The 13,952-nt window shown below is 55.4% G+C and overlaps 3 protein-coding genes across 3 annotated transcripts; all 3 read left to right on the forward strand.

The window, feature by feature from the left end:
• Positions 1–855, forward strand: LOC134055325 (keratin-associated protein 5-3-like). Its single transcript, XM_062511594.1, has 2 exons — positions 1–661; positions 734–855. Exons 1-2 carry the CDS (start codon positions 1–3, stop codon positions 853–855), a joined length of 783 nt encoding a protein of 260 aa, XP_062367578.1.
• Positions 856–3,214: 2,359 nt separating this feature from the next.
• LOC134055263 (uncharacterized) lies at positions 3,215–3,598 on the forward strand. The gene has a single exon (XM_062511460.1). It carries the CDS (start codon positions 3,215–3,217, stop codon positions 3,596–3,598), a length of 384 nt encoding a protein of 127 aa, XP_062367444.1.
• Positions 3,599–6,585: 2,987 nt separating this feature from the next.
• LOC134055261 (loricrin-like) lies at positions 6,586–6,906 on the forward strand. Its single transcript, XM_062511458.1, has one exon. The coding sequence runs from the start codon at positions 6,586–6,588 to the stop codon at positions 6,904–6,906; it is 321 nt and encodes a 106-aa protein (XP_062367442.1).
• Positions 6,907–13,952: the final 7,046 nt, after the last annotated feature.

Here is a 13,952-nt window from a genome sequence, read left to right on the forward strand (position 1 = left end):
ATGATTTACTCCTCGGGAAGAGAATCCTACTTCAACCTGAACTCCACCTGGTACGACCCGTCGGGCTCCTGGCTGGACACGCGGCGCACGCCGTTCCGCTACGGCTACGCCAACTGCTGCTCCTCGGGCTGCCAGGGCGAGGGCGTCGAGGGCATGAGGGGCCATGACTACCGGCACTACGGCTACCGGCAGCCCCGCTGCTCCGAGCGCTGCCACGGCTACTCCGGCTCCTCGGGCTCGTGCCACGGCTGCGTCAGGAGGCCAACGTACAGCTACGGGGCATCGGGAGGGTGCCAGGGCTACGGGAGGTCCGTGTGCTCTGAGAGGTGCCAGGGCTCCTCGGGCTCGTGCCACGGAGGGGGGTCCAGCTGTGTCAGGAGGCCCACGGTGTCCTACGGGGGTTCAGGGGGGTGCCAGGGCTACGGGAGGTCCGTGTGTGCCGAGAGGTGTCACGGGTCAGGGGCTCAGGGTGGCAAGCCGTGCTGTGGGAAGCCCATGCAGAGCATCCCAGTGCAGAGCTGTCCCCAACCAGTGCAGAGCTGTCCCCAACCAGTGCAGAGCTGTCCCCCACCAGTGCAGAGCTGTCCCCCACCAGTGCAGAGCATCCCAGTGCAGAGCTGTCCCCCACCAGTGCAGAGCTGTCCCCCACCAGTGCAGAGCTGTCCCTGTCCCCAGCCAGTGCAGAGCTGTCCCTGTCCCCAGCCAGTGCAGAGCTGTCCCTGTCCCCAGCCAGTGCAGAGCTGTCCCTGTCCCTGTCCCCCTCCGATCCAGCAGGGCTGTGTTCCTGTGGCCAAGGGCATCCCCCGCCAGCAACAGAAGCAGATCTGCAAAGTTCCAGCCCGGAAGATCAAATAAAGGCCATGAGGAGTGAGGGGAAACAAAAGGAATTTGTGCCTCTCGTGCCGTGTCCCTGCCCTGAGCTGTGATCCATCTCTGCTCTGTCTCTCTGCTGGTAACGCGCTCCAAAGCTGTGACCCACTGACGCCGTGGAATTTAAAACGCTCCTCACCTCGTTCCACAGCAGACGTGGAGGCAATAAAAAAAATGTTGGCTCAAACTCTGTGTTTCTTCCTCTGCATCCCTCTCAGTGGGTTCTGGTCCTTCTGGTGGCCAAAGATGGGTTTGCAGCGACCGCACAAGGAGGCTCAGGGTTGGTTCCACCTGGTGGCTCCTCATTCCCACTCCAGGCAATTTCCTGGTCTGTAAGTAACAGTTCTCATCACGGAGTGGATCTGCAAGAGAGTAATTAAACATTAATAAAGTTGTGTAAGGAAAATCTGCATTTCGTCAGAGAGGGGAAAAAGCAGAGGGGCTGTTTGGGACCGTGAGGAAATGGGTACAGCTGGGTTTGCTCCATAAATCCCCCAAAAAAAAACCCTGTGGGAAAGAGGCAGGAAGAGGATTTGGGAAAGGCTCCAACAGGGTGAAAGGCCCTAAATTCCTGGTAGGGTCTGGTAGGGCTGGGAGAGGAATCCCCTGGGCAGATTTTTGGGCCAGAGGAGGAATCTGGAGCTGCTGACACTGCCCCGAGCCTCCCTTTCCAACCTCTGCAAAGGCAATTCCTTCATCAAACCAATAAATTTCCCCAATAAAAGCCATTTCCTTCTCAGAATGGATCCAGGGATGCCTCTCCAAGGAGCAGGAGCTTTTTAGGGGATACAGGGACCAGCTGTGGGGTCAACACCACCCTGTCCCACACATGGGCCCCCAGCTCCTGCTCAGGTGTTTGTCTCCATCACCAATGGAGTTCCAAACCATGGAACAGGTTTATCCCCTTGCAGGGAATCAGGGCTGTAATTAATCGTGAATAATGAGTTTCACAAGGATTTCCAATCTCCCAATGTTTGTGAAATGTCCCGAGTCGTGCTAGGATTTCCTCATCCATCAATTCCTGTGATTCAGCTCCACTGGGGACCAAGGAGTCTCCTGGGCTCTGGGTTTTATTTTATTTTAATTCAATCCAGGCTATTTTTAATATCACAGTGGCCTCTAAAGTCCTGTGGGAGATCAAGCATGGAGCTCAAAGACACTTTTGTCCCCAAAGAAGAGCGTTAAAGAGGCAGGTCCCGATGTCCTCCTGCTCCTACCAGGATGTTTTCCGCATCCTACGGGGCTTTAAATTCCTTCTGCTTGGCTTGAAAGCCTTTGAGTAAAGAAAGGACTGGCTTGAAAAATTCCATCTTTTAGTTTTAGTGCTTCTTTACTAGCTTTATCCAGAATTTTTGGTGCTTCTTTCATGCTATGACCTGTCTAAATACGTTTATTTTTACTACCCAACACCGTGGCCTTTTTTGTTCCCTTTCCCTTTAATTTCTGCGTTTCCTTCACAACCCCACAATCCCACCTTGTAACTTCTGTCCCTCCTCAGTTCGGGCTTTGGGGACAAAGAACAGGTGAACACCACAGCCAAAAGGCAACAAAAACCCGAGCGGGCCAGGCGTGGTGGGCAATTAACATTTCATGGAGTAACAAGAAGAACATCGGGATATTGATCTGCTCCGTGAGTCAAAACAGCAGCGCAAAAACTCCCAATTAGCCAAGAGCTCGGGGTGCTGAGCAATCAGGTCCCTCCAGTGGGGCCCCATCGCATTTCCGGAGGAGAAACCCGAGCCGGGCCATAAAAGCGCTCGCTCTCCGCTCCTCCTCAGCGTCTCAGATCCTCAGCGTCTCCTGCCGAGCTCCTCCTGATCCAGGTGAGTCCAGATCCATCAGAATTTCAGGCCTCTAACGCTCTCCAGCTTCTCCCCACTCCTGAGCTCTTGGGCGCTTCTTCTCCATGTCCTGTCTCCATCTCAGTGCTTCTGCTGAGTAGGAAAAGGTAAAAATTCCTGGCTCTGGTGGCAGAGGACTCAGCGTGTCTCGCTCTGGGGTCTGCCCAGGTCTTCTCTTTTAATTCTTCTCTGATGTGAAAGAGAAAGGTTCTCTCAAAGAGGTCACCACGGGCAGACGTGTGGGGATAACTCTTCTGCTGATCAATAACTTGGCTTGGAATCGCGGAATTTTGGAATTACAGAATCGTGGAATTACGGAATCATGGAATCATGGAAACAGTTGGGTTAGAAGGGACCTTAAAATCAGCTCACTGATTTTAGGGACATCTCCCCAGAACGGTCCCAGGATGCTCCAAGTCCCATCCAACGCCACCTTGGACATTCCCAGTGTCCCTGGTTGTTGCCTTCTCTCACGGATGAGTTTTCCCAGCAGGTCTCCAGCCATGTGCTCCCGCCAGGACAAGGACCAGTGCCACCAGCAGGAGCGGGCCTCCTGCCACAGCAGCGGGTCCGGTTGCCACGGGACCAGTGGATCTGGCTGCCATGGGAGCAGCGGATCCAGTTGCCACAGGAGCAGCGGATCCGGTTGCCACAGGAGCAGCGGATCCGGTTGCCATGGGAGCAGTGGTGGATCTGGTTGCCATGGGACCAGTGGATCCGGTTGCCATGGGAGCAGTGGTGGATCTGGTTGCCATGGGACCAGTGGATCTGGTTGCCATGGGAGCAGTGGTGGATCTAGTTGCCATGGGAGCAGTGGATCCGGTTGCCATGGAAAGCCGCAGGAGTGCCAGCAGCAAATCTACCAAGTGTCCTCAAAGATGAAGTGATGGCCCCACCAGCTGCAGGTGATCCACAGGAACGTCCCAGATCCTGTGCCACGTTCTGAAAGCTTTACCTGTCCCCAGCAATTCCCAAGGAAATTTTTCCTTCCCCTCCCCTGTAACCTGTCCTGAGCTTCTCTGCGGGTGTTGAAATAAACTCTTTGTTCATGCTGGCACAGTTGAGTCTGGATCAGTTTGTGACTACATTTGAGCCACCACAATCCCTAATTTGGGAGAGGTTTTGAGCCAAAGAGTCCTACAGACAAAAAAACCCACTTTTTTTTCACTATTTGGCCCCAAAACACTGCCCTTGGGGGAGGCTGGTGGCAAACCTGCGGCCAGCCTTTCGAGAAACACCGTGCCCAGGCCTGCCTGAGCTCTGGGTCGTGCCAGGGGCGTTGCTCCATCCTTACACAAGGAGCTGCTGAATTTCTTCTCAGCTTGTAATTAAAACGAATTGGGTAATTTATTGCTCTAGTACTGCCATTCACGAAGTGGATGTTCCTGTGATAAGATCGTTCTCGAGTGCGTCAGGAGGATCAGAAATTTCTGGCATTGCTGAAAAGGGTGCAGGCAGCAGCTCCCTCCCTTCTTCTTGGAGCAGGGAAGGATCCTTGGCTGAGTCTGGGATTTGCCTTGAGGCCCCCACTCCAAATCCCATTTTCAAGGTACATTCAGGTGGCCAACCACACAATGTAGAGGTGTCCATTGTTAACGAGCTCAGAGCAATTAGAACACGAGGAACTCAACACAGGGAGATGCCAGGAGCCAAAAATTCCTTCGAGTCTTTTTTCCCCAGAAGTCATTGACCATATTTCTGCTGAGGCCAGAAGAAAACCCAATTAACGAGCAGCGACCAAGCCCAGGCACATTTTACTCTGATGCTGTTCTAGATCGTGGTGGAAGTTCAGCAACACAAAAGAAGATTCAAGTTGCTCACCCGGTTCCTTCCCCTGCCCTGTTCTCCCACCTTTCCCAAAATCCCGAAATCCCAAATATTTTTGGGTATCAGCAAATGTGGATGGGTTCTGGATGGTCATCACAGAACCTCAACCAATGCAGACAAAGACAAATCAAAAGCAGGAGAGCTCGGGAGGAAGGGAAATATTTCCCAGCTGGTGTTTCACCAGCTTTTCACACTGACTAAACAACATCAGTTCCCAGTTGGGAAAATCCAGGTTTCAGCCTTTATTTGCTGTTTCATGGCTGTGATGCCTTTCACAAGCAGTGACAGAAACGTGGTCCTAAAGAATTCCCAGCCCACACAGCAGAAAGGGACAGGGAGTATCCCAAATTATCTCCGTGTGGGGCTGAATAGCACCGGGATTTGCTGGCCAATTAGGAGCTAATTGGGGATCAGGGAAAATTATTGTGAACGCAAAAAGGCTGTTCCTGCAGCTTTGGAGAAAATCCCAGGGGTCTGCCAGTTCCCCACAATGTGACACCACTAAGGGCTCCCATGGGATCCCTCTTCCTCCTCCACCTCCTCCTCCTCCTCCTCCTCCGGCAGCATCGGGAATAAAATCGTGGCTCCAGAATTGTTCCCAGGCTGAGACTCAACCACATAATTAAGTACCTTGCTAATCCTGGATAAGCCCAGGGCAGGGCTTATTCCTTCCCAAAATAAGAATTCCAGCTGTTTGTGGAAACCGTGGAGTTTCCTCATGGCCCTACCATGTTTTGACCGGTTTGAAGAGGAATGAGCCAACGGTGATTCCAGGCAAATCCCAAAATCCCTGAGGATGGAAAAGCCCTCCAAGGCCATCAAGAGCAAGCTGTGCCCGATCCCCACCTTGTCCCCAGCCCAGAGGGTCACAGCCAGGAATTCCTTGGACACCTCCAGGGATAGCGACTCCAGACCTCCCTGGGCAGCCCCTGCCCTTCCCAGGAAATAATTCCTCCTGATTCCAACCTGGCCCTCCTGTCAGGGACTTGTGCAGAGCCAGAAATTCCCTCTGAGGCTCCTTTCCTCCAAGCTGAGCCCCTTTCCCAGTTTTCTCGGGAATTCTCCAGCCCCTTCCAAGCTCTGTTCCCTCCTCTTGCCCAGAACCTGGACACAGCCCTGGCCATTCCCCTCACCAGTGCCCAGCATGGAGGGAATTCCTGTTGAACAAGAGTTTCCCCCTTTCCCAAAGTTGGTTTTGGTACTTCCAAAGCCATCCCAGTTTTCAGGGGGTTTGCAGGCCTGGAGAACCTCAGGACATTCTGGAGGGATATTGTGGTTTGGGGATGAGACATCATCTCCCCCCAGTGAACCCAAAGCACTCCCCGGGGTGTGACCAACACCAAACCTGACCTGGGGAAACCGGGGCCGCCCACACGACTCCCCCAGCCCAGCAAAGCCAGCAATTAAATTTCTGTGGACAGGAAAAGCAACCTATAAGGAGAGGCAATCCCAGCGTGGATGGGGTGAGTCACCCCAGGAGCCTGAGGAATGGGGAGGCAAAAAAAAAAATAAAAAAATAAAAAATCCATCGGCAAATTAAATGAACGGGCAGAGCTGTGGCACAGGGAGGGGCTTCTCCTCCAGGTGGGGTGTTCAGGGAGGGTATAAAAGTGCTCCTGTCCCCAAAAGCCTCATTCCTTCTGATCTCTTCTTCTTCTCTTCCCTGCACAAGAAGCTCAGGTAAGAGCTGGGGGGGCTCCAAAACCCTCGGGGAGGGTGAGTTTGGATCCTCGCGCCTGGAACTAAGCTGGGATTTGGGATTTGTTCTGGGGTGGGTGAGGAGGGAGCCCAGGAGCTGAGAGGGGATGTGGAGGGAGGCTCTGGGGGGTCGGCTTTGGAAATCCAGGCATGGCCTGGGTGTCCCCAACGTCTCCAGGTGGGACAATCCTGGCGGGGAAAAGGAACAAGGAAAGCTTTGAAGAGAAACGTGGGATCTGGCTGAGACTGGGAAAGGAACACCCGGATTCTCCTTGCCTGGAAGGGCAGGAACAGGAAAGAAAAGGCCCTGAGAGCTCCTTTGTCCCCACAGGTCACCCAGCACAGGGCCATGTGCTCCCGCCAGGACAAGGACCAGTGCCACCGGCAGCAGCGCCAGAGCAGCGGTGGCTGCCACAGCTCAGGGGGTGGCGGCTGCCACAGCTCTGGGGGCAGCTCCGGGGGCTGTCACAGCTCTGGGGGCAGCTCTGGGGGCTGTCACAGCTCTGGGGGTGGTGGCTGTCACAGCTCTGGTGGCTCCGGGGGCTGTCACAGCTCTGGGGGTGGCGGCTGTCACAGCTCTGGTGGCTCCAGCTGCCACGGGAAGCAGCAGCAGCAGCAGGTGCCACAGGTGCCACAGGTGCCACAGGTGCCACAGCAGAAGATGAAGTGACAGCAGAAGATGAAGTGACAGCGTGGCCCACGCCTTGTCCCGGTGCCCTCTGGAGCCTGGGCAGGGCCAGCTCGGGGCTGCCCTGGTGGCCCAGGCTGTACCCTGGACCATTAATGTGACAATAAAGAGTCACATTCCCTAAATCCTTCTTGTCTCGGTGTTTCCTTAAACTTCCCATCCCCGTTTTCCAGAGCCAGGGAAGCAGCCCGGGAAGGGGTTTTAGGGCTGGGAGGTTTTCCTGCCTCGCTCAAAGATTGAGTGTCCAAAGCCACTCACAGCTCCCAGGAAAAGCAGGAAGGAGCAGATTTTCGCTGCCAAAATCCACTGATTTGTCTTGAAAGCGATGCTGGGTTTAAGCACAAACTGCTCCTGTTCCCTTCTCCCTCCGACAGCTCCCAGGCAAAGCTTCCTTCTCCACAGGAATTCCAGGAGGGTTTTTCCCTCATCCCATTGTCCCCGTGAAGAAGAAAAAGCCACTTTCCCCTCTTTTTACCTGGATCATTCCTGGCTTTATCTGGTGCCAGCTCCAGAGCAGGGATTAAGCTCTGGGAGCAGGGATTAAGCTCTGGGAGCAGGAGACGGGGCTATAATTAAAACCGGGCTTAATTTCACTCAGCAAAGCCCGAGCAGACGAACCTTTGGAAAACCAGGCAGCCACGGGTTTTCCCACCGGAGGCAGGTGAGGCCGGCAATTAGCAGCTGATGTGGCACAGGAAACAGATAAAAACGGAGCGATATCCATCGCCTGTGAGTCAGGGAGGTGTGAACAGAACTGGGTGTTGGATGGACAGATCCCATGACACGGAGCTGTCTCATTTCCCGGGAAAAGGAGGGACACCTCTATAAAGCTGGTCCCATCTCAGGATCCTCATTCCCTGCTCTCGTATCCCACACGCGCTCAGGTAACTGCGGTGGATTTTCCTCCTGGGGGAATCACTGCCCAGGAGCTGGGGCTGGCCGGGGATGTTCGAGGGGTTTGGGGAGCCTGGGCAGGGCCAGCTCGGGGCTGCCCTGGTGGCCCAGGATGTGCCCTGGACCATTAATGTGACAATAAAGAGTCACATTCCCTAAATCCCTCTTGTCTCGGTGTTTCCTTAAACTCGGAATCACGGGATGGAAGAAGTTGGGAAAGATCTGAGGTCGCTCATCCCAAAACTTCTCTGCCTTGTTTTCCGTGCTCATCCCAAAACTTCTCTGTCGTGTTTTCCGTGCCCCTGGAGGGTTGGGGCTGGATTAATGCAGAGCTTGTGCCAGAGCTGGGTTCCCTTGAAACCTTGGAATGCTCTGGCCACTGTGGGATCATTCCTTGGGGGATCATTCCTTGGGGGATCATTTCTGGGGGATCATTCCTCGGGGATCATTCCTTGGGGATTATTCTTTGGGATCATTCCTTGGGGGATCATTCCTTGGGGGATCATGCATGGGGGATCGTTCCAGGGGGATCATTCCTTGGGGGATCATTTCTTGGGGGATCATTTCTTGGGGGATCATTCCTTGGGGATCAATCATTGGGATCATTCCGGGGGATCATCCCTGGTGGATCATTCCTGGGGGATCATCCCCATGGGATCATTTCTGTGGGATCATTCCTTGGGGATGATCCCTGAGGTGATCATCCCCATGGGATCATCCCTGTGGGATCCCAGTGCTGGAGAAAGCCCAAAACCCTCTCCCCAATCCCCCTGGACCCCCAGGGCTTCCCAACCCTCTCTCGAGCCCTCAGAGCTTCCCCACCACAGCTTTGAGCCCCCTCCTGCCTCGGGAGGCTTCTAAAATCCAGGCAGGCACTGGGTTGGATGGTTTTTATTGGGTTTTTTGTGGTCTTAAAACCACAAAAAAAAAAAAAAAAAGGGGGGGGGGGGAAATAAGCCGGGGGAAAAATGCCTTTGGGATATTTACAGCGCAGAAAAATCTCCATGAAAATGAGCTCCCTCGGCCAGAGATGGAGGATTGGCTGCAGCTCAGGTGCATTTTTGGTGTGTCCAGCCCAGCCAAAAACCCCGTGGGAATTTTGCTGTTGACTCTAAATGAGCTCCCAACAATGAAAAATTTTATTTTCCTCCCTCTGGGTTCATTATTGCTGTACAGGCTGAGTCCAGTTAATTACCCTGCTCATCCCAGCCTTATTACCCAGGGATTTTTTCACTTTCTCCTCATCAATAACCGGGGTGAAGGGGTTGAGATTTCACCCGTTGCTTTTTATGAGGAAAAAAAAAAAAAAAAGAAAAGAAAATCAGCCCCCAGCCATTCTCCCAAGCCTTCAAAGCTGCGTTTTTAAAGCACCCAAAGGAGACACCGCTGGAGCATCAGCACCGAATTTTTGGGGATATTTTTTGCCTCATGGAGGTAAATCGCTGGAGCTGGGCGGGGTCTTCGCTTCTTCCAGGATGTGGCAGGAGCAGGGAAAGCTTGGAAGGAGATCCCAGCATCGCTGCTGCCCACGGAGCAATCCAGGGATCCTGCGGGAAGGGAGGAAAACCCACGGGGGGCTCGCCCACGACCACCCCAAAACCACCCCAAAACCTGGCAGGACTCAACCGCCTCCCTCCAACCCCCTCTGCTTCGCACTGATCGCTGCCCAATTACTACGTGAATTTAATTAGAGCTGATTAAACGCCCTCCCATCCATGGACTGGGGTGAGCGCACCTCGTCACCCCGGGGTGACACCAGGCTCAGGGATGGCTCTGTCCCCACCCAAGGAGGGGTCCCGGAGCTCTGGGTGTCCCTTACCTGCTCCCTGCAGGTGCCAGGAGCAGCAGAGAGCCCTCAGTACACGCAGGGCTTGGCAGGAGCTCTCTCCGTGGTCATGGGCTCCGTGTCCTGCTCCGAGCTCCGGGGGATGGATCTGTACTTGCTGCTCGGGGACCTCTGAGGGGACAGGACCCCGTCAGCCCCACCTGAGGGGGAGGAAAGGCCGGGACCTCTCATCCCCAGGATGCCCGAATCCCAGAGGTGCAGAGCCTGGAGCACATCTGGGCCTGACCCTGCAGGAAAAGGGGGGCAGCAGCACCGGGAGAGGCCACGGGAGCTTTGGGGGACAAAAATGGAAGAGTGGGGAGACCCCAGCCCAGCCCTGGAGGTGGTGTGGCTGTTCCAGACCCCTCCCCCCAGCACCTTTCCCACCTTCCTTTCCCTCCTCCAGCCCTTGCTGTTACCTTGACAGGAGCGAATTCCTGCTGGATCAGCTTCTTGAACTCGCTCCTGCTGAAGGGCTCCGGTTTCCTGCCCTTCCTGGGGCTGCCCTGGGAATTCTGCAGCATGTCCGTGATGGCTTTAATGAGCTTGGACATGGCTCCAGTCCTGGAGAGGAGCAGAATCTGAAGGAAGTCAGGAAAATCCCCTTCCACTAATCCCAAGCATCCCACAGCCACCATCAGGAAAATCCCGTTCCAATAATCCCAAAAATCCCACAGCCACCGTCAGGAAAATCCCGTTCCAATAATCCCAAATATCCTGCTCAGCCTTCTTGTGTTTTATTTCACCAGAGGTAAAAAGAAGTTTTCCTTTCCCAGCTTCTCTGAGGACTTTCACCTTTTATTTCCTTCATTTCTCCACTTTCCCTGGTTAAATTAAAGGGAAGCTGTTCCCTGGAAGCATCCAGGCACTTGTGGGGTGAATGAATCAGCTCCTGCAGGTGAGGAAAGCGAGTCCAGCTCCTGCCTGGGAGCTGATCCCATCCTGCTGCCTCCAGACCTGAGCCCTGCCAGGTAAAACCAGCTCTAAACCAAACCAAACCCCCCCTCCCCGAACACAAAACTCATTTCAAACCCAAAAAAGAAGCGGTGGAGACTCACCTGCATCAGCCGGGGCCGGGCCGGGAGTGGTGGGAGCAGCTCCTGGCAGCTCCTGGCAGCTCCCGGGAGTGGGAGGAGGAGAGGATTCCTTCCGGTCAGTCCTGTTCTCTTCCCAGGGAGCCTCCCTCATTATCCCGCAGCTCCGAGGATGTTTACAGCACACCTGCACAGGTGTATGTAGGTCAGGGACAAAGGGCTCTGCACCGCCTTGGATCCCAAAAAAAGCCACCCAGATGTTCCATTCCTATGTAAAACTCTGCATTTAACATCCCCTAAATGTTTGGGGTTGTTTTGGGGTTTTTTTTCCGTCTGCAACCCAAGGGGTTTGTGAGTTCATGGGCAAAGTTTGGAAAGCATCACAGACCAGAAAACCTCCTGCAGAAAAAGGGGGTTAAATCTTACTTTTTGGGCTGTCCCAAAATGTCACTGAGCTGCCTCTGGGCCCAGACTGGACCCAGCTTGGGTGAGACAGGAGCAGGAGCTGAGCTGGCAGGGCAGGAGTGGCACGGTGGGGACACCCAGGTGACCTTGGGGATGATGATGTCCCTGCCGTGGGTGAGTCACTCCTTGCTCATCCTGATGGGAATGGGAGAGGGTCCAGGGATGGAGAAGGTCAGGGCTTGGGGTCAGGGTGAGATCTCACCCCAGTGCAGCCATGGTCAGTGCCAGGCTCTGATCCATCCCAGTGGAGCCATGGTCAGTGCCAGGCTCTGCTCCATCCCCAATGGAGCCATGGTCAGTGCCAGGCTCTGATCCATCCCAATGGAGCCATGGTCAGTGCCAGGCTCTGATCCATCCCCAATGGAGCCATGGTCAGTGCCAGGCTCTGATCCATCCCCAAATGGAGCCATGGTCAGTGCCAGGCTCTGATCCATCCCCAATGGAGCCATGGTCAGTGCCAGGCTCTGCTCCATCCCCAATGGAGCCATGGTCAGTGCCAGGCTCTGATCCATCCCAATGGAGCCATGGTCAGTGCCAGGCTCTGATCCATCCCAGTGGAGCCATGGTCAGTGCCAGGCTCTGATCCATCCCCAAATGGAGCCATGGTCAGTGCCAGGCTCTGATCCATCCCCAAATGGAGCCATGGTCAGTGCCAGGCTCTGATCCATCCCCAAATGGAGCCATGGTCAGTGCCAGGCTCTGATCCATCCCCAATGGAGCCATGGTCAGTGCCAGGCTCTGATCCATCCCAATGGAGCCATGGTCAGTGCCAGGCTCTGATCCATCCCCAATGGAGCCATGGTCAGTGCCAGGCTCTGATCCATCCCCAAATGGAGCCATGGTCAGTGCCAGGCTCTGATCCATCCCCAAATGGAGCCATGGTCAGTGCCAGGCTCTGATCCATCCCCAATGGAGCCATGGTCAGTGCCAGGCTCTGATCCATCCCCAAATGGAGCCATGGTCAGTGCCAGGCTCTGATCCATCCCCAAATGGAGCCATGGTCAGTGCCAGGCTCTGATCCATCCCCAATGGAGCCATGGTCAGTGCCAGGCTCTGATCCATCCCCAATGGAGCCATGGTCAGTGCCAGGCTCTGATCCATCCCCAAATGGAGCCATGGTCAGTGCCAGGCTCTGATCCATCCCCAATGGAGCCATGGTCAGTGCCAGGCTCTGCTCCATCCCAGTGGAGCCATGGTCAGTGCCAGGCTCTGATCCATCCCCAATGGAGCCATGGTCGGTGCCAGGCTCTGCTCCATCCCAGTGGAGCCATGGTCAGTGCCAGGCTCTGATCCATCCCCAATGGAGCCATGGTCAGTGCCAGGCTCTGATCCATCCCCAATGGAGCCATGGTCAGTGCCAGGCTCTGATCCATCCCCCAATGGAGCCATGGTCAGTGCCAGGCTCTGATCCATCCCAATGGAGCCATGGTCAGTGCCAGGCTCTGATCCATCCCCAATGGAGCCATGGTCAGTGCCAGGCTCTGATCCATCCCCAAATGGAGCCATGGTCAGTGCCAGGCTCTGATCCATCCCCAAATGGAGCCATGGTCAGTGCCAGGCTCTGATCCATCCCCAAATGGAGCCATGGTCAGTGCCAGGCTCTGCTCCATCCCCAAATGGAGCCATGGTCAGTGCCAGGCTCTGATCCATCCCAGTGGAGCCATGGTCAGTGCCAGGCTCTGATCCATCCCCAAATGGAGCCATGGTCAGTGCCAGGCTCTGATCCATCCCAGTGGAGCCATGGTCAGTGCCAGGCTCTGATCCATCCCCAAATGGAGCCATGGTCAGTGCCAGGCTCTGATCCATCCCCAATGGAGCCATGGTCAGTGCCAGGCTCTGATCCATCCCCAATGGAGCCATGGTCAGTGCCAGGCTCTGATCCATCCCCAATGGAGCCATGGTCAGTGCCAGGCTCTGATCCATCCCAATGGAGCCATGGTCAGTGCCAGGCTCTGATCCATCCCCAATGGAGCCATGGTCAGTGCCAGGCTCTGATCCATCCCAATGGAGCCATGGTCAGTGCCAGGCTCTGCTCCATCCCCAAATGGAGCCATGGTCAGTGCCAGGCTCTGATCCAGCCCCAAATGGAGCCATGGTCAGTGCCAGGCTCTGATCCATCCCAATGGAGCCATGGTCAGTGCCAGGCTCTGATCCATCTCCAATGGAGCCATGGTCAGTGCCAGGCTCTGATCCATCCCAGTGGAGCCATGGTCAGTGCCAGGCTCTGATCCATCCCCAATGGAGCCATGGTCAGTGCCAGGCTCTGCTCCATCCCCAAATGGAGCCATGGTCAGTGCCAGGCTCTGATCCATCCCCAAATGGAGCCATGGTCAGTGCCAGGCTCTGATCCATCCCCAAATGGAGCCATGGTCAGTGCCAGGCTCTGATCCATCCCCAAATGGAGCCATGGTCAGTGCCAGGCTCTGCTCCATCCCCAATGGAGCCATGGTCAGTGCCAGGCTCTGATCCATCCCCAAATGGAGCCATGGTCAGTGCCAGGCTCTGCTCCATCCCCAATGGAGCCATGGTCAGTGCCAGGCTCTGCTCCATCCCAGTGGAGCCATGGTCAGTGCCAGGCTCTGATCCAGCCCCAAATGGAGCCATGGTCAGTGCCAGGCTCTGCTCCAGCCCCAGGATTCCAGGAGAGCCCTGGCTCAGGACGGTCCCTTTGTCCCCTTTGGTTCCCTGTGTGCTCCTGGAAGAGTCCCTGAGTGCAGCTCTGCGCCCTCCACCCCAGCTCTCCGAGGCTCTCAGGAGCCCCCCCAGAGCCCCCCAGATCTCCCCAGGACTCTGAGGTCCCTGCAGGTCCC

Source organism: Cinclus cinclus, chromosome 31 (genome assembly GCF_963662255.1).
Source record: "Cinclus cinclus chromosome 31, bCinCin1.1, whole genome shotgun sequence".
NCBI classification, from domain to species: domain Eukaryota; kingdom Metazoa; phylum Chordata; class Aves; order Passeriformes; family Cinclidae; genus Cinclus; species Cinclus cinclus.

Coding starts and splice junctions, on each gene's coding strand:
- LOC134055325 (XM_062511594.1), top strand. CDS start 1: ATGATTTACTCCTCGGGAAGAGAATCCTACTTCAACCTGAACTCCACC. Junction 662..733: donor TCCCCCACCAGTGCAGAGCT/GTCCCTGTCCCC, acceptor GTCCCCAGCCAG/TGCAGAGCTGTCCCTGTCCC.
- LOC134055263 (XM_062511460.1), top strand. CDS start 3,215: ATGTGCTCCCGCCAGGACAAGGACCAGTGCCACCAGCAGGAGCGGGCC.
- LOC134055261 (XM_062511458.1), top strand. CDS start 6,586: ATGTGCTCCCGCCAGGACAAGGACCAGTGCCACCGGCAGCAGCGCCAG.